At 35.7% G+C, this 26,117-nt stretch overlaps 2 protein-coding genes and 1 long non-coding RNA gene across 7 annotated transcripts in view; 1 reads left to right on the top strand and 2 right to left on the bottom strand.

Annotated features, from left to right (window-relative positions):
* Positions 1-26,117, top strand: part of LOC147068868 (uncharacterized) — a 149,239-nt gene that overhangs the window by 99,270 nt on the left and 23,852 nt on the right. The window lies entirely within an intron of this gene.
* On the bottom strand, positions 9,068-13,750 carry LOC147068869 (CD63 antigen-like). Its single transcript, XM_085951544.1, has 3 exons — positions 13,701-13,750; positions 13,491-13,553; positions 9,068-10,046 (listed from the first exon to the last, which is right to left on the bottom strand). The coding sequence occupies exons 1-3, from the start codon at positions 13,748-13,750 to the stop codon at positions 9,068-9,070; spliced, it is 1,092 nt and encodes a 363-aa protein (XP_085807670.1).
* Positions 13,826-26,117, bottom strand: part of LOC147068866 (uncharacterized) — a 186,321-nt gene continuing 174,029 nt past the window's right edge. The window contains exon 3 of the long non-coding RNA XR_015071258.1: positions 13,826-13,892. This is a non-coding gene — a long non-coding RNA (uncharacterized LOC147068866). The remainder of the gene's footprint in view (positions 13,893-26,117) is intronic.

The following is a 26,117-nucleotide window of genomic DNA, read 5'->3' as shown; positions in this document are numbered from 1 at the left end:
AAATCAACATTAATAGGAGTAAGAAAACATAAAATTTTTCAGTCATGCGAATAAAAATAAGTATTCTCTTTTATTAGTTTTTGAAAGACATTTCCGACTATAAACCAATCACCAGAAACATTTACAATAACTAATCATAAAAATTCATGATCTGAAATAATAAAAATATAAAAACTACGCCACTGCTGTGTGCGAGAAGCGAAGCAGATATTAATCTTCACAATAATCTACACTCTTCTTTCTTTCTATCATGACTTTCAGATCACGTGCGTTTACTGACTGAACTTTTGGTAATAGTTATCTTAAATCTTACTGAGGATAGGTTTATTTCAGTAGCGTGCGGTGACTTTTAAGATGAGTGATGCTTCTGAGGTATTTTGAAATTATGTATGTTTGACTGTAAGTAGATAGAATCAGTTATTGTTAAATGACATGGGAAGACATTGTACAATATATAATTCGTCATCCCAGTTCTAATTTGTTGTAAATGTGAATTATTGTTGAGTTAATTTAAAGTTTGTAATTCAAATAATATATGTAACGAGGAATACTTATTTTTATTCAACATACACCATAACATTGGAGGAAATAATGTTTGAATTACAAAACATCCTTAGTCACATAAACAGGGGAGATTAACACATAATTGATACAATAATAAAGGCTAAATATTTGATATTTCGAAACTATTTAAAAATGTTGCCACACTTGTCAATTTATCAGATTTATAAATATATCTCGATTGAATAAATATTATAATTTTATTAACGTATTTACAAAATTCTAACATTGGCAACATTTTTTTTAATAATATAAGTATTTCATTATGTCTATTTTAAATCGTTTAATGATTACATGTCGGATATAAACGTCTATAAATTTTAAACTCTGGTACATATCTGGTAAAAATGGCCGAACGAAAAAGTAACTGATGATTTCTATATTATATTATATTAATATATTTTGTATATTTAATTGCATGTTGGGCATAACGCTGTCAATCTTAAGCATGTTTCAAACAAATAAGATAATAAGAATTAGAATATAATATCGTGGGTGTTTTGTAAAAAGGGCGAATTAGCCAAAATGCTATTTTACAGGAAGAGGATTTTTTACTTTTGACATTTATTTATTAATTACCTGTAAATGATTATAAACAAGTTTATAATAAAGCTTAGAAAGGATATTGTCTTTATAATAGGCTTATAACACCGACGATATAATATATAATTAACTAAAATTAAATACAATATTATAATACTTATTCCACATTAAATTTATGTACATACAGGGTTATCGAATCGTGGTATGACTTTCACACTGTCATTTGTTATCTGTCAAATATTTCGCGCACATTTTTTGACATATTGTCAGTTGAAAGTCTACTTTTTAACAGAATAGATCGTTTCTCTACCGAAGAAAAATCGTACAATTAAACTACTAATAATTACAAGATAAAAATAACTTTTTATATACAACGTTTTTAAATTTTCTGTTGAATCATATAAACTTGACTTAACTAGCTTAAACGATCAAAAAAAATTGTACTTAGAAATAATACTGACATGTCATATTGATTTCCATAGTAACGCACGTATATATTAATATTAATAATTTAGTTGCTATGACCCACTTAGAAACCAATAATAGTTTTACTTTTTATGGATTTCTTCCGAAATAACTTTTCATACAAAACAGAATCAACTGAAAATGAAATCAATTCTACTTAAAGATGGCTAAAAGTATTAAAAGAATGCATTGGCATCGTGTTCTGATATATTCTAAAAGTTTCAAATGTCTAGCTAGTCGGGAAGTTAGTTAAAAATAGATTGCAAGATTTGTACCGGACAAACAACCACCGGACAAAAAATAAGAATACGAGCTAAGAAAAACGTTGTAATAAAATGGCAAATGTTCGACGGTTGTACTCAAGAGAATTTCGGTCAGAATTCGGTAGAAATCATAGCCCACGTGTTGGTCAAGTGCGCACACAAAAATAGATTAGGGGGGGAGGTCCACTTAAAAAAATCTATATGTAAGAATTTTTTTATTGATGTTTGAAGAGGGCTGAGTCATGAAGATCTAGTAGGTGCCATTGACTTCCACATTTACCTTTAAATTCAAATCGCTTCAGTGGCGGAATATCGTACTTTTCTACGTACATTACCCATACCCAAACACTTCTCACTTTGATTCAAGCAATACACACTTTTGAGTTATTGCGGGCTGTTCGTGTTCGCGTTTGTTCATTCAAATGTGCGTGGTTATACGGTCATATGTAATTAATAGGATCGTTAATGTCTGTTTGTATCGTCCGCACTGTCTACAAATATTTAAGCAAACATTTGATGGCTCAGATAGTTTCACCAATTTATAAGTCAATTCATCCGGGCCATGATCCTCAGTCACGAGTTCCTGACGAAGACGAATATGAAATAATATTCTATTTACGTACCTAAATAATTTGTATTTTTTCCGTTTATGGAGAGGAGTATTAAGGAGTTATTATCCGAAAATCTACCCTTTGTATGCGCGCATAGTTTTGGGTATATGGTGTCTCTCAGTTACCATAGAAAAGAATTGAGAAAATATAACAACGGACCATAAGCGGTCTCAGATCTAGGTTAACATTGAAGTTAAAGGCCCCACCAAACCACACCTGGTCTTAATCGGGCGTATCAGGGGACCTTACGTTTGATGTGCAGCATCATTTTTTTATGAGTGGGAATTTCTCAGGGGCAGTTACCCAAAACTAAAGTCGCCATGCACTCAAATGTGGTTTGACTGAATTTACATGACTTTAAGACGATACATCAGTGAAACAGCAAATAATTTTCAACTATAGACGCGACGAAATTTTGGACTCGCTGGCAGTCTGAGAGCGAACGTCGAGGTGTGAATACGTCAATTTGTTTCGCGATGGCGACGGGGTTAATTATTATTAAATCGTGTAAAGATGACTAAAAATGTTACCCATTTACTTGAAAAAGAAAACGTGTCAATGAATATATTATTATTGTTACTAATAGAACAATAAACAGAACATTAAATGGACGCATGTCGGATTTATATGACAAATTATATTTCGTTCGGCATGCGTCATTTGCACCCGCGATCCGCAATCCGCGCATCGCCTAGCCACGATCTTTTTAGACCATGCCTCAACTGAGGTATAGCCTTAAGTTAAGGTACCCATGGGGGAGATAAGCACGTAGAGGCAATATTTAAAAAAATGTAGTATCTAGGTAACAAATCAAAGCTAATACAAAATTGCCGAATATTCTAAGTGAAGAGATCTTCACGTTGGCGTATGACGCCACAATTTTTTTTAAATGAAATAAAATTGGCTTTTGTGGCGACCAGGTTGGACGGCCCAACAGCTGGTTTAACTGACTTGAGCAGCTCTTCTCTTTCCGTACACATTTTTGGACATTCCCATAGGATGTGGTTTGCATCCTGTATTTCTCCGCCACATGGGCATGTTGAACGGGTAACAAGACCAAGCTCAAAGAGCCTGCCAGCGAAGCCACCATGTCCAGTTAAGAATTGAAAAAAAAAACAAAAATCAACGGATAAGAAGAGATACTAGTCGGTACTCTATGTGATAAAGGTAACCGTTATGATAGCTTGGCATATCCGCTATACAAATGCGACGATACGAGTTAATGACTAATAGAGATGCCCTAAAACCCGCTGGATCGACGAAATCACCTCGTTCGGCGGATGAGAACTTTGGTACTCAGAGAAGAGAAAGTAGCTTGTGGAAGCCGGTATCAAGCAGTGCATGAACTCCGGCTGATGATGATGAAATCTTAAATTATACATTAAGTATATATTTTTTTCTCGGGCTTTCGCTGAGAGGGAATCTTGGGCGAGGGTCACTTTAAAATAAAATTGCTGACGGCAAGGGGCAGCTGAGCGGGGGAAAATTTAATTCAGAAGCTTAGCAGAAATTAATGCGCCGGCATGTTATAATTTAGATTATACTTTTCAGGTAGATTTTGTTGGGGGGGGGGGGGGCGTACACAGTGAGTCGAAGCGCGCAAATGGAGGAGACTATCGCGTTGATTTGTTCGATGCATAATATTTTTTCACTAATTATGTTAGTAGTATATTTCAATAATTATGATATATTCTAAAAGTTTCAAATGTCTAGCTAGTCGGAAAGTTAGTTGAAAATCGATTGCAAAATTTGTACCGGACGAAAAACCACCGGACAAATAAGAATACGAGCTAAGAAAAATGTTGTAAAATGGAATTCTACCAAGTAACTCAATTAATAAACCATCGGTACGTTTTGAAGTAATTATCAAAAATGTTCCTTTCTTTCTTCAAAATGTATAACTCTTTTTTAATACCTGAAGTCTTCGATTTATCAATGGAGTAATTGGATTTTAAAAAGCGAAAGCTAACTGCTTCGGAAAGGTCGATTTGTCGTACAGAGATGCATAAATTAGTCATAATTATTTTAAGATTTCAGCGGCGGCTGGTCCAAATCGGCTCGTTTACGTTTTAAGTTAAATGCTAATTGGGTATATTTTAATAAAAAAAACCGTAATAAATTTGCATATTAGATGCGGCATACCTTTTAAATAATTCAATTTTTGTCTCATTATTCAGTCTCCTGGGTTTTTATACGTTTTTTCCCGAGATTTCAATTGGTTACCTCAATACAACAACTAGGTAACTTCAATATTAATATTATTTTACAATGTTTTTATTAGCTCGTATTCTTGTTTGTCCGGTGGTTGTTTATCCAGTACAAATCTTGCAATCGATTTTTAACTAACTTCCCGACTAGCTAGACATTTGAAACTTTTAGAATATATTAGAACACGATGCACATTCCATTTTTTAATACTTTTAGCCATCTTTAAGTAGAATTGAATTCATTTTCACTTAATTCTGTTTTGTATGAAAAGTTATTTCGGAAGAAATCCGTAATCTAATCCACTATTATTGGTTGCTAGAGGTCTGAGGTCCTAGCAACTAAATTTTTAATATATACGTGCGTTACTATGGAAATCAAAATGACATTTTAGTATCATTTCTATCAAGTACATTTTTTTGATCGTGCTAGCAAGTCAAGTTTATATGATTCAACAGAAAATTTAAAAACGTTGTATTTAAAAAATTCTTTTTATCTTGTAATTATTTAAACTGAATTTTGAACTGAACTGTTTAACGTAGTCGCAGAGTAAAGCTAGGCTGGAGTGCTTTTGGCCGCCTGAATAATGTATTCAAAAAAAGCCTAAAGTGACTAAACCTGTGCAGATGACTCAGGTATTCTCCATTTATGGGATCCCTTTGTCACTGCGGGCCAAAAAGAGATCCACATCAATAACACTCTGCTCGAATAGGGGAAAAACTACATCTATCTGGGACTAAAAGTGTCTACAGATGGATGTATATTTGATGAAATTGTTCGTAGAGTAAAGCTAGGCTGGAGTGCTTTTGACCGCCTGAATAATGTCTTCAAAAGTGACCTTCCACTGTGCCTAAAGCGCAAAGTGTTCATCCAGTTTTAAAAGAGATCCAAAAACTTAGAGTAGCACAACGTGGTATGGATAGGTGCATGCTGGGCATAACGCGAAAGGACAAAAAGAGAAATGATTGGACAAGGAAGCAGACAAGGGTTTGTAATAATATGAGGTTCATTAAAAACCCTCAAACGAAGATGGGCTGGACACATAACTCGAAGAAGAGACAATCGTTGGACAAATTTAGTCATCCACTGATATCCAAGAGGTACAAAACGTCTGCAAGGTAGACCTAGAGGCCGCTGGATCGATAAAATGATAAAGTGTTGCGGAAGTAGGTACGTGGCATCGCAACGCACAGGACCGATAGAAATGGTATCAGCTTGGAGGGGCCTTCAACCAGCAGTGGATAGATTCAGGCTGATGATGATTTAACGTTTATCTTCAAACAAGTAAGTGAGATACGAAATATTGCTAATCGTATGTGACAGGGCATTTTCGTAAAAATAATCTTAATAATTTAACATAGGTACATAATTTTGAAAACACTTATGAAAAAAGTTAGACACCCCGAGGAATCAGGAATCGAACCTTCATTTCTCGGGTACCGCGTCCACGCACATTGACCACAATGCTACACCTCTTTGGGTCGTATAGTACTGAGATAATATTCATGTCTAAATAAAACACAGTTCTTGTCGGTTTACAGGAAGCCAGCGGTAAACATTATTATCTCATGGTAAAAGTTTATAAAGGTAATTGACATTGCAACTAGTATCCTAACATATACAAATAAATAAATATTATAGTTAATGAAATGTGTTAAGTCGTTCAACCATTTTGCCCAGATGCCAGAGATCTCGAGTTGTTCTGTTTATGATTTGGTACAAACTTAATTATTATAAATATAATTACAAACTAGTACAAGTTAGATTAAGGCTTCAAAACGAACTCAAAGTTTAGTATGAGAAGGCATTAACCCTTTTAGAAATATCGTTAAGCGCTCAAGTACTAACGTATCACGGTTTTACACGTATTAAAACGACATTTTTTTTTACAATATTACAATAATAATATGTAAGATATATTATGTAGTAATATTATTACAATTTTTACACGAGTTGGTTTGAATACACGGTGTGAGACTGTCCTTATGACGAATATGCATCGCTAAAAATTTACGCAAGGTAAAAAAAATGTTTTTAAAATTTGATAAAAACCGGTTTTGAAAATATTGTTTACCAAATTAAAAACCGATTAACCGGTATTGTTGATAAATTTTTTAAATCGGTTTTTTTAATTATTTTCACGTATATTTGGTGCATAATATAATAACTGGTCAATTTATTCGTAACATTGATAAAAAAAATCAAGGATTTCGTCAGTAGAAAAGCCTCACACTGGAAATAAATATCGTGTTGTTTACATATTATAATATATGAAACACGACACTTACATTTAATATTGTGTTATATTAACTAGTAGCATTGCAAAATAGCTGCAGGGCGCAAATAATCCTATAAATATTATATAATACGTCATGGTTATGCGAAAATTTGCTACTATGCCAAAAAGCTGTCAAAATTAGCAATTATTTTTTTTTATCTAGAATTGTTTTCATTTTCATAAATAAATGGTAAATAATCTCATGTATTACATTGTTCTGAACATGATTTTATATTTGAATTACAGAATTACGTGTTAGGTACTGTAGATTTTCAGACAAATAAAAGTTAAAACCAAAAAAGTTTGTCCTGAAAGTGTCGTTTTGTTAAGAATGAATTATTTTGAATACGACGGTAAACTTTACCAAAAAATAATTCGTAGAAAAATTTGGATCGACCCATGTTAAATTAAATTTTGTGAATAATATGCTGAAATATATTTTTATTAGACTATGGTAACATAATGTACTGTTTATATTATTATTGTAAATGTATACATGAATAATTTATTAATTTACCAAATATAAAAAAAAGAATTTTTAAATTTTACCGAATATTACATTGTTATGATATAACAATCCAATAACCGGTATAATATATACTTTTACCGGTATAACCGGTTTAAAATACCGGTGGTAATTTTTTTTACTTTTCTGATAATTATTTTATACATCGATAGTAAATGTTAAAAATTAAGCCAAGTACAATATTTTTTTTATCAGATATTGTTTACATTTTTGTGTGCAATATATGCAACAAATATTTATAATAATTATAGTACGTCAAAGCTGCAAAATTAAATTTACAAAATCTGCGCACATCCGGCTTATGTTTTTTTGCAAACTAATGTTTCTGTCAATAGTGTTTAATAGTTTTTTTTTGTTGTCAATATATTATCACTTTTGGTTAAAAATATGTTTTATCTAATTCATAACCGACGGCGGCCATTTTCTAATCATTTTTTGCGTATTTTCTTGCTCACACTGTAGCGCGCTTGAGAAATTTGATCATGCTGAAATAACTTTTATGCATTACTGATTAAAGTCGATTTTCCAATCATCACTGATAGTTGAACTAATGTCATTTTTATACTGTTGATTTAATCAAGTATTAACTGTCCCTAGTATAATACTAATATTATGAAGGTTGTCCCATTGTTAAATAGTCATTATTTCACAGGAACCATTAAGTCTTAGGTATCACTGTATTTACCTGCAGTATATTATTTAAAACTAACGTAGGTACCCACAATTAATAACTAATAACGATGCGTCACGTCCGTTATTTACTTACGTCGTTGCCATATGCTCCGTCTGGGAGCATATTTAGAGAGAGAAAAGTATTACTTCAGCATTTTCAAATCTGACACTATTTACTTGTTAAGCATGTTCTTGGCACATATCTAAAAGTCGCGAGGTTTCTTGGATGTCTAGGTTGTTTCCATATGGCTTATTGAGAATAATTTCTAGTGTCACAATATTATTACAGATTTTAAAAAACTAAATCTCACTATACCTTGAGTGCTGTACTTACTGATTTTGTGATTTACTAGTAAGGAATCAAGGATAATGTCTAGATAGGTGTACCAATATAAATTGGCTAGCGGGTGATTTTAGAACTGAAATGATCACTAAATAAAATTTAAAAGGACATATCAAACATTTACATGAAATGGTCTCGATCTACGGACAATTTATAGTGGTAGACCTGCATAATATCGATGCAGGTAAAGAGTTCCTTTCGCTATCTATCTACTTTCAAAATATGTCTCAAACTACTAATTTGATAAGTTAAGAAAATATTCAGAAAAAAATGAAAACAAAGCCTTTGCCATGACTATTTGCAGAATCTAAGACAATAAAATAAAAGATAATACCAAGAATCTCGCGTCCTCCAGATAAAAAACAAAGCATTACAGCAGCATTTTAAACTCGCGCAAGCCTACAGATAAGACGGTTTCCCGGTACGGGACTGCATCGTCCTAAGCGTAAGGAGGGTGTGCGAAGCTCTACGCAGGGGCGGCGCGCCGGTTTCCCACTCTCAGAAAGGCGGTTCGGAGCATCGCCTCGTCGGCGAGGGCCCAAGAGGGGCGGATTCTCTGCGCCACCTCTGCCCGAACAGCTGCTCCAGGTAGTATCTTAGTCAGATCCTGGTGGCTGTCGGACCCCCCTGCAGGGCTCGCCGCCCCCTATCCAGTTCCCTCAACTCGAGAGCCTCTTCCCCCAGCAACGCGCACCCGCTCGTCGCGTCCGAGTCTCTTCTCTGTAGCATTGACCGTCTGTCACCGGAGTTGGAAGGAAGCAGAGCTTCCCTTTCGCCAGCCCCGCACACTGCCCCGTTGGCATTAACCGCCGCACTGATACTTCCCCTTATTGGACTGGCCCCCAGTTCCATATTGAGAGCCGCAGCACCGGCATCCATTTCACTTTGGAGTATCTTTATTTTCTGTATCATTTCACGAATCTCGTATCTGAGTATACCGAGAAAACACAATTTTAAAAACGCTATAACACAATAACCGAGAACGAACAGCACGTCTGCCGTGTGCCGCAACCACGCCAGAAGCCTCTCCTCGCAGCCTGTGCTGTGGAAGTTCTTGCAGGGGACCGAGCGGTCAGCGCAGCAACTCGAAGGAGCCCTAGCCCACGCCAAGGTCACGTTACCGACAGGAGCAAAATCCTGTACACCTTGAACGCCGCAACATCTAGTTTCTCTTTGTAATCTGTCCCAAAGTTCTGTAAACTCCGGCTCTGTTCCATATTCTCTTCCGAGTCTCAATCGAAGACCCGGTCTTAATTCTCTGCAAAGTTGCTCCAGCCGGAAGACCCAAAATACGCCCACCGCCGCGTCTCCCAGAAGCAAAGCTAGCAGCATTAGCCAGTAGGCGTTGAGGAGGCGCTCGTTGAGTCTGAGCGCTCCGGCGCAGCCGATGGCTTGCAGGAAGCCCCCCTGAGCCAGGAGGGCGAGATAAGCGCAGAGTAGGCTGGGTTGATGCAGGGCGAACCCTGGCACCAGCCGGCGGCGGTAGTCGGCGACCAGGGATCGCCCCGCGACGGCGCAGAAGACCAGCACGGCCAGCAGCAGCACCCCGTTGCACGTGTAGATCCACAGGCGATAGTACCTGAATACATAAAGTCACACGTTAAACATTTCATTCAGACATTCATTAAAAACATGAATATTTATTTATTGTAATCCGAATTGAGTTGATAGTTAATTCAGATGCCTCAATAGTATATGAAATTTGCTTATCTTCTATCTATTCACTGCTGACCAGTTAATTACCACAACTCGGTCAGTATTAAAGACACGCCTGGCGTGTAGCAATTATCATGATAATTAAATGTGGTAATTAACTGGTCAGCAGTGAAAGTATATGTATTTAATAATGGCCACACGCCAGGCATGTTTTCAGCACAGAAAGAGAGCTAAAAAAATCTAGCTTCTTGGAAAGCTGTTAAATACTTTGCAGAGATCCAGCACTATAGTATGATATATTATAATACTCAATACATTATATTATTATATTACTTTGATAACAACAAGAGATCCTATAATGCATCTCTTTAGAAAACCGAGATTACTGGGGATAGTACTTTGCAAGAAGACCCCTTTATCCGAATGGGAATAGCTGGAGCACCCTTCAAGTCATTACGGAATATTTGAGACACATTTTCATATTAATATTCTTTTTTAATCAATATTTTTTTGCTAGCCTTAAATGCTGCATATTGAACGTCTGCAACATTGTGTTGATTTCACAAACAAATGTCCGTCTTCTGCCTTGTCCTACAAGTGCCTCAGGAGAGTATCACCCCAGCCCGATTTTTTGTCTTGAAATTAACTTGTTCCAGAAATTTCGCTAAACACTTTAACAGAGTGTAGGTATACGTCGTAAGGTGCCGACATGACTTGAGATGATGCAAGGCTTACAGGCGAACGCATGGTATCCGTATATAATCCACCTAATGATCAGAGATGGACTCATAAGAAGAAATGAATTGCATTTGTATCACTATTGACTGATGAGATTTAATCTTTCATGAAATAACGTCTAAAAGCTTTTCTCTTTATGGTTTACTGAGTGATACACCATGAAATAGAGTATGTATGGACTATACACTATACAGGTACTTATATTATGTGAGTGGTGATTTTAAAGATGATCCACAGTCTCCAGCTTGCGTAAATTAGTTTTCTTACCACATTAAATTCCATGTGCCTTCAGTGTAAGGCATCATAACTTCTCGCGGCCTTATAGGAAAATGGGTTAGTTACATGCTGCACAAATATGTTGAAAAAAAACCTTCCATACTTCCTATAGTGATGAAGTCTAAACATATGAAAGTAAAACATAATAGATAATGTTTAAGACTTTTGCGGTTATCCTTTTTATCGTGATAGATTCTTGGGTTTCCACCGCGTGTAAATATTCCTTCTTTCTTCGACGTTTCAGGCTGGTTGCAGAGGCCACTATCAAGAGATATGTGTTATGGTGAAGTGTAGTGTAGGTGTATGAATGCAAACGTCGCTCTAAGAATGCCAAAATGAATCCGATTAGCTAAGAACAAACGATGGTCAGAGTAATGTGTCACTCGTTATGACCAGAGATACCGGATCGAATAACGTCAAGGAACGAAGGAAGAAGTACACGCGCTGGAAAACCAAGAATTTATTACGATAAATTGTTAAGAGTTTGAAGAATTTTTGGCATAATATCGTTTCTGTTCTGGCAAAACACACTAACTGGAGAATACTAGTTTTGACTAATTTGACTTTGAAGTTGTTAAAATGTTTGAAATGGTCTATCATGTGAGTTTATTAAGTAATCGTAAAAAGGATGACTTTAAAATAAAGACTGTTTATTTATTAAGAAGGTTTCCAGAAGGTAAAGTTTGAAATAAGGAACATTTTGGTATAACTAACTCAATATGTCATTTTTTCGAATCAGTGTCTTCTGCCAGAGCAGTGACGATATAATAAGGCACATATTATGACAAACTGAAATTTGCTTCAGCGATCTTGGTTGAGAAACCATAGAAAACTCTATGTCCAAGAAGAGTTTTTTAAACATCTCCGCGTATTGCATCCAAAATACAGTAAGTTGAACATTATATAATTTAGAAAAATACTTTCTGAGAGAGTATATTATAACCAATAGAAAAAATCTTTTTTGAGAAAAGTAAGCCACCCAACAGTAAGTTGACTTTTGAAGTCAATAAAGGGGACATGTACATGCCTTGGGATTTTCAATTGAATTCTATGTAATTCAGCTAGATAAATTTCCAATTGTTTCATATTATAATTTTTGACATTACATTTTTCCTTTTTCTCGATTCTTCTTCCCAGAATACAATATTTGTGATAAAGTGGAGTAGAGGCTAAAGAGAGAGGGCTATATCTTCTTCCATGGATACACATTGGGCTTAAAAAGGATGCTTTTGATGTTGTCAATAGTCTGCTAAATTCCGTCAGATGTCATTTGTTTGATCGTATTAAGGTTGGGAGTCTTTCTCGTTCTGATGGTCATGCCACTAATCATATTAATCTGGTGTTGCCATACGGTGAGAACAGTTTGTATATGACATAGTCATACCCAACATCGCTTCGTTGAACACGTGCGATTTGCTAATAGTCGTCGTTGAATTGGGCATGTGTGACCGACAGCCGTTAGTCGGCTTGCACATCAAAACTCGTCTCATCTGCAACGTGTTGAATACGTCGATATGACATCATCGTTATTCACAAAACAAACGTTGTCAAATGGAGCTCCGCAGATGGGTCGAATGCGACTTTTTGGTTTGAAAAAAAAACATTACGTGCTGCTATCAACAAATCGCGTGCCTCTCGGGCTGTGAGTCGAAGACATCAGAACGCATACGCATACATACGAATTGGTCATTCCTATACCGGCTCGTCGGTCGCCGCATATTTCGAGAGGTTACGCGCGACTGTCGCTAAGTAGATGTGCGCGGTCTTCATATGCAACATCAAAACAACGTTCCTAGAAGGTTTGATTTATGGCTGTGCGACAGACGAGGTAAGTTTAGATATGAGAGCCGAATAAGTACTTACATTCCTGACATGCCCATGCGACCTATGGCAACCACTTATAGGTACACTCACCAACAAGTGGTTGTATCTAGGCCCTGAGATTTAAGTTTTTTTTATATATATTTTTTTACTGAGGCTTTGATTGCGACCTGCTGTCATATCACTTCTTCTCTGATTGAGGATCTGTTGTTCAGGCCATATTTGAAATTCTCCTAAGATCTTTATAATCTTACCAAGCTCTTCCGCTTTTCCCAATGCCAGTGCACGTGTGAGGCCCTCGACGCTTTCCAGGACATTTGCAAGCGGCAATTTTACTCTATCATTTAGATTTAGAGAATTGTACTACTATGTGTGCAATGTCCTCCTAAACCCCACATTCGTCGCAGAGCTGCGAATCGCTTCTTCCCATGGGGACATCAGACCTCTTGCTCAAGCTTATCAGTATCGTTTGATATGGATTACAACGGAAAGGTGCACCGAATAAGTAGGTACGCTGAATAGACAAACAGACCTCATCGCCTTGGCGGCGTTGCAGTCAGCAAGCAGGGAGTCGAGTGGCGGCGGCAGATTGCTCCTCTTGGGCGCGTTGAGGTCGTTCAGGATGGCGCAGGGCGGCAAATGGTGCAGCTGGTGCGCCTGCTCCGCCGCGCACCCCTTCGCGTTGTTCAAGGGCGCCGCCCCCGCGCGAGCCTTCCGGGACCCCGCGCCCCCGCCGCAGCACCAGCCGCCGCCGCCGCCGGAGCTCGACTGGCGCAGCAGCATCACCGTCATTCCAAGCAGGCGCCGCACCCCCCGCGCCTCGCCTCTCCTCGCCCCCCCTCGCCGCAGACTGCCCCGCCCGACTACTCCGATAACCGCATGCCGCCCGCCGATCGCCGCCCTTCAGCTACTGAAGAAGAAAACGGATGAGCACCTGAAACAGAAGAGAAACATACCTTTAATAATCACATCGACTAAGAATCATACAATCATAGACTAGAATATTCCAAACAAAGTTAGCTAGTAATCTGCTATTCTTGGTAGTGTGGGGTTCGATTTGGGTTACCACTATGGGAGTCGTGTCGTATGTGTCGTAGGTCATGGTGTTGAGGATGATGATAAAGAAGTCGAAGATGGATGCAGGGGCGAGTTTTATTTGCAGAGTAAACAGTGGATACAAGAGTATATTTCAGTAGTTCAGTTGCAATACTTATGATATGGCTCCGAGGTCCGCATCTCGGTACAATGAGATGTTGTGCGGGACTACTTGTACGGAGATGGTGATAGTAACGGACCGGAGACGTATATTCGAGTGACATTTCCGATGAATTATTATTCGCTATTTATACAATCAAAATAATATTCTTTTTATTGAAATAATTGAGTCAGCTAGTATCTGGCATTTGCGTCAATGGATGACTGGCTAAGTGAAAAATGGATATGCAAAATTTATTATTGAGGTCAGCTCCTTACCGAGTTTGCTATAATTTGACACTATGGAAAATAGATATTTAATTTGTTATTCTATATCTCTATTGACCTGTGTGTCCCTATTAACTATCTGCGAAATGAGAAGCATTAGTTGTTTGTTGTTCCAAAGTGCAGAACTAACCTGCCATTGGTAATGCTATTTGGGAGGGCAATAACTGTTCGTAACCAAATCGCTTCATATATTGAAATAATCCTCTTGCGTGAGAATAAGTTTACGTGAACGTGTTGTTTCATAAATTTTGTACCATTTACCTTTTACGATGTTTCTGTTTACTCTTCTAATTAGTCTATTCTAATCTAATATATTTTCTGTGGCACGTTGTGAATGTCTTAAATTTATAATTTGTTAAGTTCACTATAATATGTAAAAAAAATAATAAATTTGAATTGACTAAGGATTATGCTGTACGCAAGAGAGAATAATTAGGACACTGACCAAAAATATTAATTAAAACCTGTAACTTACCAAAAAAAAATTTGAACCAACAAATTTTCGATACCTACTATAAGAACTGAGCACTTGTAAGCACTCTTTACAAGACACTTGTAAAGCCAGTGATCACCTACGCATCGGAAACCTGGACATTAACTCTGCGAAATGAACGAGCCCAGAACATTTTTGAAAGAAAAATTCTCTGCCGTATATATGGACCGATCAGGAACGGAACCGATTGGAGGAAAATATATAATGCTGAGCTCTACGAGCTGTACGAAGATTGCAGCGCAGTTCAATCAATTAAGATCATGTGCACCGTATGAATGACAATGAACCGGCAAAGAGAGTGATGTCCAGCAATCCAAGAAGAGGCAGACCAAAGATTCGCTGGTTGGATGGAGCTGCCAGTGACTGCCGTATTCTGGGGGTACCGAATTGGATAGCGACCACACCGGGTTGTCGCGCCCCTGATGATGATGATTATGACTATAAGAACTGACGTTGTACCTTCGATATTTATTTAGGGGGGGGGGGAATACGTGGCGAATAGTGAAAACAAGAAAGAGGAAATAATGCAGTAGTGCAAATCTTTTACTGTTTATTAAGACATGAGAATTTTATGATTATTTGACAATAAAGAACTTACAGAATTCGCAAAATATTTTGGAACTGGACCAGACTCCTTAGATAATATTATATCGAGCTAACGAAGTCCATCGACCGTATAATGAGAAACAGTGTGTATCCTTAATAGCTCGAGGAAGTCTAAATGCAATCTTTTAAACATCTGATGAGTGATGATGAAGATATGTGAAGAAGGGTTTCTGTCAGAAACAACTGCGTGAAAAATGGTTCACTGAGTTACCACATTTGCCGAATTAAAGCGTTATTCAGCGCCTTAAGAAAGATTTTGGCACACATCTTGATGATGATAAGGAAGCCGATTTTGCGTAGACAACTTGATAACATGAGATAATAATATATTCAACAGAGACACATCAAGCTAAACAGTTTATTGAACTGTCGATTACGAGAAAGGAAGTTTATGCTGGACACTGATTGTATTTATGATTGTGATCATTCTTAAGATCGTCGCCATAGATAAGCAAGGTTACATCTTTGATTCGTTTCTCTTCTTCTCTTTATCATCCTCAAGTCTTTAAAAATATCGTGGATTAATATACCCACTCTTATTATATTAGACTAACCTAGTAAATTGTCACATGCGTTTTGTAAACGACACTGTTGTTTTTGCGAACGTTCAAAGATAAATGTCTCAATGACAAAAGTAATGATAAACTGCTTTGCTGAACCAACAGCGATCCTCATCAATGGCATTCAAGTCGAGCAGGTCAACAACTACGTTTATCTCGGACAACACATGTCAATTTTATTGGCGGTGGTATTTGTAATGAGATTGCTCGCATGATGAAACTGCAATCGAGCGCATCAGGGCGCCTGAATAATATCTTAAGAATTGACCTCCCATTGTGTCTAATCGGGCGAACACATTATCATTTACGTGCTGTCACGTGCTGGCACGGTAACCTCGCTCAACGGGAAACACTATCATTAATTTTGGTTTGTGTAATTGACAGTGCGTAATATATACCAAGCAAGAATTGTTAGATGTTTTTGTAAAAATAATTAGATGTCACCATAAAAATATTTATTCAAAAGCTAATCTATTTATCTATATCATGGAACCATGCTTTTTTCGCTTTTTTATTTTGTTAGTGCAAAAGCATATCCATATCAGTATGGATCTCCTCTTCGCAATCCAAAGAACTACTTGAGTTGTCACTTTCCATAATTGAATTTATGTAGATAGTGATCATTCAAAATATTCTGTAGAATGACGAAACCATACACGAAATTTTCGCCGTGGCAGCACGTAATGCGATGATACTATGTTCGCCCCATTAAGCGTAAAGTGTTCTTCAGTCAAAGTCTCAAAAAACTTTAGTCAAAGAGAATTAATACATATAATATGAAACCTATTGTCGAATGTCGATCGATCCACTTTATGCATTTACATAACCGAATCAATTATTACAAGTACAATAAAACAATAAAATGTTGCCAGTATATCGTATAACAGTGCTTCTCAAAATTTTTCATCCCACGGCCCCCGAAATCATAAAATAAATTCAAGGCTCCCCTCCCCAAAAATTTTAGTCTTTAGTAACCAACAGTTCTTTATTTACCTACCGTTAATTATTATTATAGGTACATTTTTATTAAAAAAAATAAAAACAATTTGATGAGAGGGGCGTGATTTCATGTTCATCAATATCCGGTACAATGTTTGACATATTAATTCGCAGGGTTTGCTCCAAAGTCTCCTTTGGAAATCACGGCTTGTGTTTATTTTTTATTACCAGTAATTATAAAAATGCTGTTTCGCATAGGTATGTTGTTGCAAAAGGAGTTATGATTAACAATGCTGCTTTTATGATTGACGGATATTCTTGCTGTCGCCTTATCCAAAATTCTACAAGACTTCTTTCATTAAATCCGACTTCAAGAGAGTTATCTGATCTAACATCAATCAATTCTTATATTATAATCATATTTTAAGGATTTAGCAAATGGGTTTCTTATCCAATTGTACTTTGGAAAATATCGTCAAGTGATCACGTTTTTATGATTGTTTTTCAAATACTGAAATATTTCGCGGCTCCCTGGCAGGAGGGAATGGGACGATTTGGCACCGCGAACTGGCCTCCGCCGATTGGCCTCCGGTAATTGGCCGCCGGTACAATCGGACGCTAGCCCAATTGGACGCCGACCCAATTCGACGCCGACCCAATTGGCCTCCGGGAGGATTGGACGCCGCACAGTTGAATTAAATGCGCAAAGGAATAGACGTACGCTACGATTTGTTGGAGTAAATAAGCAAGTCAGTTTAATATGCTTCTATCTTCTCAGTAGTTGTACCTTATACATTTCGCGCTTGACACATTTTTAATATAGATTGAGAATAATTATTATGCCTTATGATGTTTATTAAAAGAAAATAATTCTTCCCTTGCTAAAACTTTAAGATGTGCATAATCAATTAATTTTTTGTCTATACATGGATACTTATTTATATTTACAACAAATATTAAAAATAATGTTAGATGTTAGAATGAAAATTACATTATATTTCAGCGTTTTATCGACTTAATATTATAATAAAGCTTAAACATGTATATAATTATGCATAAATGCGTATTTTAAGATAGTATGAAATTACAAACAAAATATGAAGTAAGTTATCTGCTAAGTATAAATGTTTCAGTAGTTTTATTGATAAACTACTTAGGTACTGGGTGCCGGACGAAATCCCGAAGGCCGAAATCCCGAATGGCCAAAATCCCGAAAAATACAAACATCAATAATTGCGCAATTTTTGCAAGAGAGACAAAAACCCATTTTTTTGTGGAAATATAAAAAAATGTAAAATACAAACATCAAAATTGCGCAATCGTGAGCGCAATTTTTGTAAGAGAGACAAATCCCATTTTTGCGGAAAATGGGTTTTTCCGATTGCGCAATTTTTTTCAGGAGAGACCATTTTGTAGAACGAATAAATTTTGTGTCTCTTGCGAAAATTGCGCAATTCATGATTGCGCAATTATTGGTGTTTGTATTTTACATTTTTTTATATTTCCACAAAAATGGGTTTTTGTGTCTCTTGCAAAAATTGCGCAATTATTCATGTTTGTATTTTTTTTATTTTTCGGGATTTCGGCCTAATTTCGGCACCCAGTACCTAAGTAGTTTATCAATCAAACTACTGAAACATTTATGCTTAGCAGATAACTTGCTTAATATTTTGTTTGTAATTTCATACTATCTTAAAATACGCATTTATGCATAATTATATACATGTTTAAGCTTTATTATAATATTAAGTCGATAAAACGCTGAAATATAATGTAATTTTCATTCTAACATCTAACATTATTTTTAATATTTGTTGTAAATATAAATAAGTACCCATGTATAGACAATAAATTAATTGATTACGCACATCTTTAAGTTTTAACAAGGGAAGAATTATTTTCTTTTAACTAACATCATAAGGCATAATAATTATTCTCAATCTATATTAAAAATGTGTCAAGCGCGAAATGTATAAGGTACAACTACTGAGAAGATAGAAGCATATTAAACTGACTTGCTTATTTACTCCAACAAATCGTAACGTACGTCTATTCCTTTGCGCATTTAATTCAACTGTGCGGCGTCCAATCCTCCCGGAGGCCAATTGGGTCGGCGTCGAATTGGGTCGGCGTCCAATTGGGCCGGCGTCCGATTGTACCGGCGGCCAATTACCGGAGGCCAATCGCCGGATGCCAGTTCGCGGTGCCAAATCGTCCTAGACCCCTGGCAGGAGCTCCATGGCCCCCTATGGGGCCACGCCCCCCAGTTTGAGAAGTACTGTCATATACCATTATATTACAACACTCAACTATGCTGACATATCATTTCATTTGTGTAAATATATTGCTATGGGGCTTTTAGCGAAATGAAAACATTGACTGGAAATATGTTGTCGTGTTGCTCTGGGGAAAACTTTATTTTTGTTTCTGGCATTGCATTATTATTTATGCATGCACGAGTACATGCACGCTATAAGGGTTATAGACCATGAGTTCCCGACCTTTTCCGAGACGCGACTCTCATTTATAATTGTCAAGTAACCTACGTACATCTGCCACACTTGCAATACAAAAAGAAAACACATAAAAAATAATTGTGAATTTATATTAAAATTGATTTATGTTTTGTGTTATTTTATACGACTCCAGTTTCTTTTATTTAATTTCTGCAAAATGATTGGATAAGAAAACAGACAAGATTTTGCGATGTGATAGAAATGGGTAGGAGACATAGCTCGAAAAACGGATAATCGCTTTACAAATCTATTCATCTAGTGCAGGGATGGCGAACCTTTGGCACGTGAGGTGATTTTGCATGGCACGCCAATGTTTTATTTTGAAGAGAAAGAAATGACCTATTAAAAAAATACAAAAGAGTTTTACAAATAAATTTAAAAATAATGGTTCGGTTCGGGTTTTAATATTATTTTTACAAATCATATTTACCTATCGATGCACCAACGGAAACAACGAAATGCGTAAATGACAGATCGCATTGTATAAAAAATGCATGCAAATAGGTAGGTACTACAAATTTTAAGTACGTTTTTCATTTCGTTTGTAAAATTAATGTAAATATATAATTTTATAAGTCGGTCCTTAGGCTTTATGCGTCACACATAATATTATCGCACTGACCTCATCAGGCGGCGGGAGAAGCCGTCTAGTGAACCTCTGATTTTGATCGATTTACAATGTTTGAGACCAATCAGGCAATTAAAAATGTAAATATTCAATCAACAAACCTGATGAAATTTATCGACATTCGTTCAAATACAAACAGCTGAATTTGCCTCAAACATTATCACTAAAAGTGGAAGAATATATATGAAGGAAGCGTAGTTAAAATGCTTCCACGATCTATTTGAACATGGACAAAATTATTCTATGAATAAAAGATATAAAAAGGCTAGAAACACGTCGAAAGATAGAATCCCAAGAACTCAACTGTAATCTTCCAACTTAACAGAATTCTTAAAAATATATAGTTTTCATTTTTTCCCTATGAAAAACTGCTTGGCACATCAGACCGTCGAAAAATAATATTTGGAAAATTTTGGCACGCTTACGTAAAAAGGTTTGCCATCCCTGATCAAGTGGTACCCAAGAGATACAAAACGTCCGCAAGGTAGACCTAGAGGCCGCAGGAACTATGAAATGGTTAAGTTTTGCGGAAGTACGCGGCAACGCAAATGCACAGGACCTAGAGAAGGGAAATTAACTTGGCGAGGCCTTTATCAAGCAGTGGATAGATTCAGGCTGATGATCTGCAATTTGTAGTCTAAGTTCAATGAAAATAGATATGAATGACTGATAAAGCTTAGTGTGTATTATGTATGTCGGATATTAACGGCCTACCTTCGCCATTGCCACGTGTATTAATATATTTTTTCGCTGTGTCGACTATAGTTATAGTCCAAACTGTTTGATTTAAACTAAACTATACATAGATGTGAATGACAGCACTATATATAATCCGGTAAGTTGAAGATGTATATAAATCGATCCTAATTAGGGATTCCAATCCCGGGTTTCCGAGCTATTTTCGATACCTATAAATCCCGGGTTTGTTAAACATAATCCCGAAACTCTCAAGATTGATTTTTTATGATTTTTTATGGAAAATAAAATAAAAACGAAAATATAACAAAAAAATACTTTTAATAACAAATAACTACATTAGAAATAAACAGAGGTTGAATGATGTTCGATTTATACCCATTTGTAAGTTGCCGATTCATTTTATTTTTTTACATAAATTAATAAAAATGAGAAAGATTGGAAAAAACAATGCTTCGCACTATTAACAAAGTAATTCCACCATGATCTCATACGTTTTACGGCAGTTTCATATTTGGCTGACCAATTATATTTATGAAGCGGAAAGGCCATAAGTACACCATGATTTGCTTTATTATTTTAAATCTCGCTAATCCATTCATTAAGTCTTTACTATCAGAAACAGTAATCTCATATTAAATTCACATTATTATTTCTATTACAATATTATTTAATCCATTTAACTTATGTATTTCCAAGATTGAGTGTAGATATACAATATTAACAATAAATGTCTTAAATAGTATAAATTATAGGTACTAGATATATTTTTGACCGATTTTTTCAATGTTATTTGTAAATATAAAAAAATTATATGAACAATGGAAAATAATGCCAATCCCGGGAATGTCAAATTGTAATCCCGAAATCCCGAGATCAGAATTTTGGCTCGGGATTTGATTCCCTACTCGCATGTATATCGTGATTCAATCTTGAGTAACTACGCCCATGATCTCATACGTTTTACGGCAGTTTCATATTTGGCTGACTTATTAGATTTATGAAGCGGAAAGGCCATAAGTACACCATGATTTACTTTACTATTTTAAATCTCGCTAACCCATTCATTAAGTCAGAAACAGTAATCTCATATTAAATTCACATTATTATTTATATTACAATATTATTTACTCCATTAAACTTATGTATTTCCAAGATTGAACGTATACAATATTAACAATAAATGTCTTAAATAGTATAAATTATACTAGATTTATTTTTGACCAATTTTATCAATGTTATTATTGTAAATATAAAATTTTTATATTAACAGTGGAAAAAAATGCCAATCCCGGGATTGTCAAATTGTAATCCCGAAATCCCGGGATCAGAATTTTGGCTCGGGATTGAATCATAATACTTTGGAGTAGGTACAGTACAGATGGAACGGCTAACTTTGCAAAGGAATAAAAGTTTCCAGCGAAAGTTTGTGTAAACGGTCCATTAATCCGAGCACCAGGTCGGAAATATTAAAATCAATGGAGTGCCTGTTCCATAATAATTTCGACTTACTACTTGCTTTCGCCCTGTGATTTTCAGATTTATTTATTTATTCAGAAAATACCGAGCCATCCCGTTGGATTCACGAAAAATTGCAATATTTTTTTAACATAACATCTATGTACTCGTATGATCCTAAGAAGGTCATCTATTTTTGTAATACAGCATCTATTGTATTTCTTTGTTTTTTATACTGTTTTAATACTATTTCTTTATTTTTTACCACGTTTTTCTTAGCTCGTATTCTTGTTTGTCGGGTGGTTGTTTATCCAGTACAAATCTTGAAATCGGTTTTTAACTAACTTCCCGACTAGAGACATTTGAAACTTTTGGAATATATCACAACATGATGCCAATGCATTCTTTTAATACTTTTAGCCATCTTTAAGTAGAAATGAATTCATTTTCAGTTAATTCTGTTTTGTATGAAAGGTTTTTTCGGAAGAAATCCGTAATCCAATCCACTATTATTGGTTGCTAAAGGGGTGGTCCTAGCAACTAAAACTAACTAACGTGCGTTACTATGGAAATCAAAATGACATTTCAGTAGTCTATATTATTTTTGTTTGTTTGTTGCAAAATAGCAAAAAAATGATTTGTTGACAATTGCCTTATTTGCCCTTAATTATTAATACATAGAATTGTCAAGTATATAAAAAGTTCTTTTTATCTTGTAATTATTTAAATGTCACGTTGCGAATGTATTAAATTTATAATCTTTCAAATTCACTATTTGTAAATAAATAAATCTGAATTTGACTACCTAATGTGGTTATATAAGTGAAATAAAAGTGGTTTGAATAAAGCTGCAGGATTGTAAATCGTTTCGCGACTACCGCGAAGAACTCTTCGCATTATTCCGTATGCAGACTTGTCTCAGGTTATGTCGGAGATATTGGTTCCCACGTATGATAAGTCCATAATTACACAATTACAGTTAATCCATTCAGTGCTGACACCGCGACTGGCGCGTTCGCGTTACCTGGCCATTCGATATAATTAACATGCTATTTAAATGTGGTAATTAAAAATTAATTAACTGGTCAACACACACTATCAATTAATATTTATCTGAATCTGAGACTAGTAGTAGTAGTAATAGTAGTCTTGATAATGGTGTTACAACCGAAATAGCTATTATAGACAAATAACGAATAAGAATTTAGAATAATTACTGATAAAGTAAGTCATAAAATATTTTTTTCAAGTAGTTAACATTTATGTTATTCGTAAGACAAGATAAGATGCACAAAAGGCCAGAGTGTCGATTTTCAAGCAAATTTTGTATAATATTCTAATTTTACTATGGAATTTTTTAAGCTGTTTGCGTTGAAGAAAAATGCCAGATGCCAATTTTGCAAGCAAGAAAAACGCCAAGCTGGCAACGCTGAATGTATTTATCATTTTACTTTAATATCTACATAAGCACATACTTTCTTTTTCGACTTTATTGTTGCCTACACATGCCAACACTTTTCGTCTGTCACGTCAAACTGACGTTCTTTTTTGTTTTTAGCAGTTGGCACTATGTATTTTCTATAATAATGTTTTCTATTATCTATGGTCTGCAGGCTGTGTTATATTATCTATGAATGTCATGCTGCATGTATTTTAACGTACTCACATGTAGAAACTGTTAAAATTATTTGAAATTAGCATGAATAATTAATAATAATTCAAATTACTAATACATTATAGTAGGCACTCTTCATCCGTGTCATTATTCTGTGAATTTACGAGATGGTGCACGTTCAAAATATTCTGCAAAATGACGAAACCATAGACATTTTTATCGCCGTGAGTTCACGTGATAGTCCGCGATACCGTAATGTGGGTGGGCCTTTAGTCATTTTTATAATTTGTATTTATTAAGTATTATGGTGCATTGGCCAATCGCTATAATGCCATAATCAGGGCATTGGAGCAGGAGCACTGGAGCAATGGGATTTACCCGTAGCAAGAGTGGAGCCGGAGCACCGAAAATTTGTAGTGCTCCACTGCTCCGGATGTTTTTTTTATTATATAAAATTTTCGTCCTAAAATCCAATGAAAATACACAATATCTATATTTTGACACTTTATTAAATTATTTGAAATATGGTAACATTGCCGAGTGATAAATAACCTCACTTTTTTGACATAAGAGGCAAATAATGAGAGACGATGTGCTGGCGGTAATTTTGTTTATAATTGATAATTTAAATGACGATTATTTAAAAACTACTTATTTTTTGACATTTGTATACATGTAATACTTATTAAAACTTTTTAACCGGAGTGGAGCAGACCCTGGAATGGAGCCGGAGCAAGTATTAGGTCACGGAGCGGAGCTGGAGTGGAGCAACTCAAAAAAGGGTTCGCTCCAACGCTCTGGCCATAATACTAACTGTTTTTCTAAATAAATAAATATTTGTAATGTGATTCTTTCCTCGCATGAAAATTGCATTTTTCTACACAACATCGTTTTGAAAACAACATTGTAAGTTTTTAAAACGCGGACATTTAAGAAAAGCGAAAACCTTTTAAGTCTCCAATGGGAAATAATAATACGTTAAGCAGGCGTTTAAGGAAAAGCAATTTTCCTTCTCGAATCGGAAAACGGAGAGTTTAAAGCGATTTAAACGCATTTTTGACATTAACTGCCTTTTGCAGCAATAAAAAAAATAACGCTATAGAGAGGATTTGGGTTAATGCCACTTCAGCAGTTTGTCGGCCAAATAGTTTGGGATGTTCTGGTTAGTCACGTTGTTTAAAAGGATTTAAACAAATAAAAAGTAATGCTTACATACTGTAGTTTAAAAGTTAGAACATATCAAAGATGTTGAAAAAACCTTCTTCTATAGAGATGGAGCCTAAATGTTTAAAATTGATGCAAAAAAGGACTTCTGTTCTACTGATTAAGTAAGCTATAATTTACTTCGCATTGTATATACGTACGGAAAGTAGTATAGTGAAACATAAGTGTATTTCTTAGACTATAGATACATCTAGACGCCGCCCATTGCATTGCTAAATGAAGCTGCGTGCCGTGCGTTTGGTTTGTGGGCGAGCGAACGCATTCGTATTCAAATGTTCGAGACCATAGACCATTTCGCTAGTGCTCAGAATTAAAATATAATTTTCTATTTTTTTATGTTATATAGTATTTATAGGCGGTCAAAATGCAACCATTAGGTAAAGATATCCATAATTTAAGTTATTTTAAAGAAACACTAGGTCACTTGATGTTAAAATACATAATAATATACAGATACATTATCACGAACATGTATCAACTTACCTATGAAACGTAATACCACCTTCTTGCTTATCAGTACGGCTACCATATTTTAATACAACACACAGAACCATCTTTTCTACTTAATTAACTAAAAATATTTACCATTGACTTTATGTTTAACATAAAAAATAGCAATTTTGGCAACACGGTTATTGACGTTTAGTTAAGCAATAAAGTAAGATTTGGCGGCGACACCGTAGCAAACCATCTCCCACATATGAAAACCTTGTATCTTACTCTAGCGCGTGTCGATTATGTCGAGATTATAAGGGTGCCAAATACTTTCTCACTCGCACTTATGCATCGTTTTTGTTCAGGCCTTGGTGTATTTAGTGATAAAAGTTGAAACAATCACAAACACCCAGACTTTGAGAAAAGTCACACAAATATACTGTGACCTCACCGGATCGAACCCGGAGCCACCGTATGAAAAGCCAGCGCCTTACGCAATGCACCACG

This window comes from Rhyacophila brunnea, unplaced genomic scaffold (genome assembly GCF_057557595.1).
Source record: "Rhyacophila brunnea isolate RB1 unplaced genomic scaffold, BYU_Rbru_1.0 scaffold_24, whole genome shotgun sequence".
NCBI lineage: Eukaryota > Metazoa > Arthropoda > Insecta > Trichoptera > Rhyacophilidae > Rhyacophila > Rhyacophila brunnea.
This window is presented reverse-complemented; position numbering and strand designations above follow the sequence as displayed.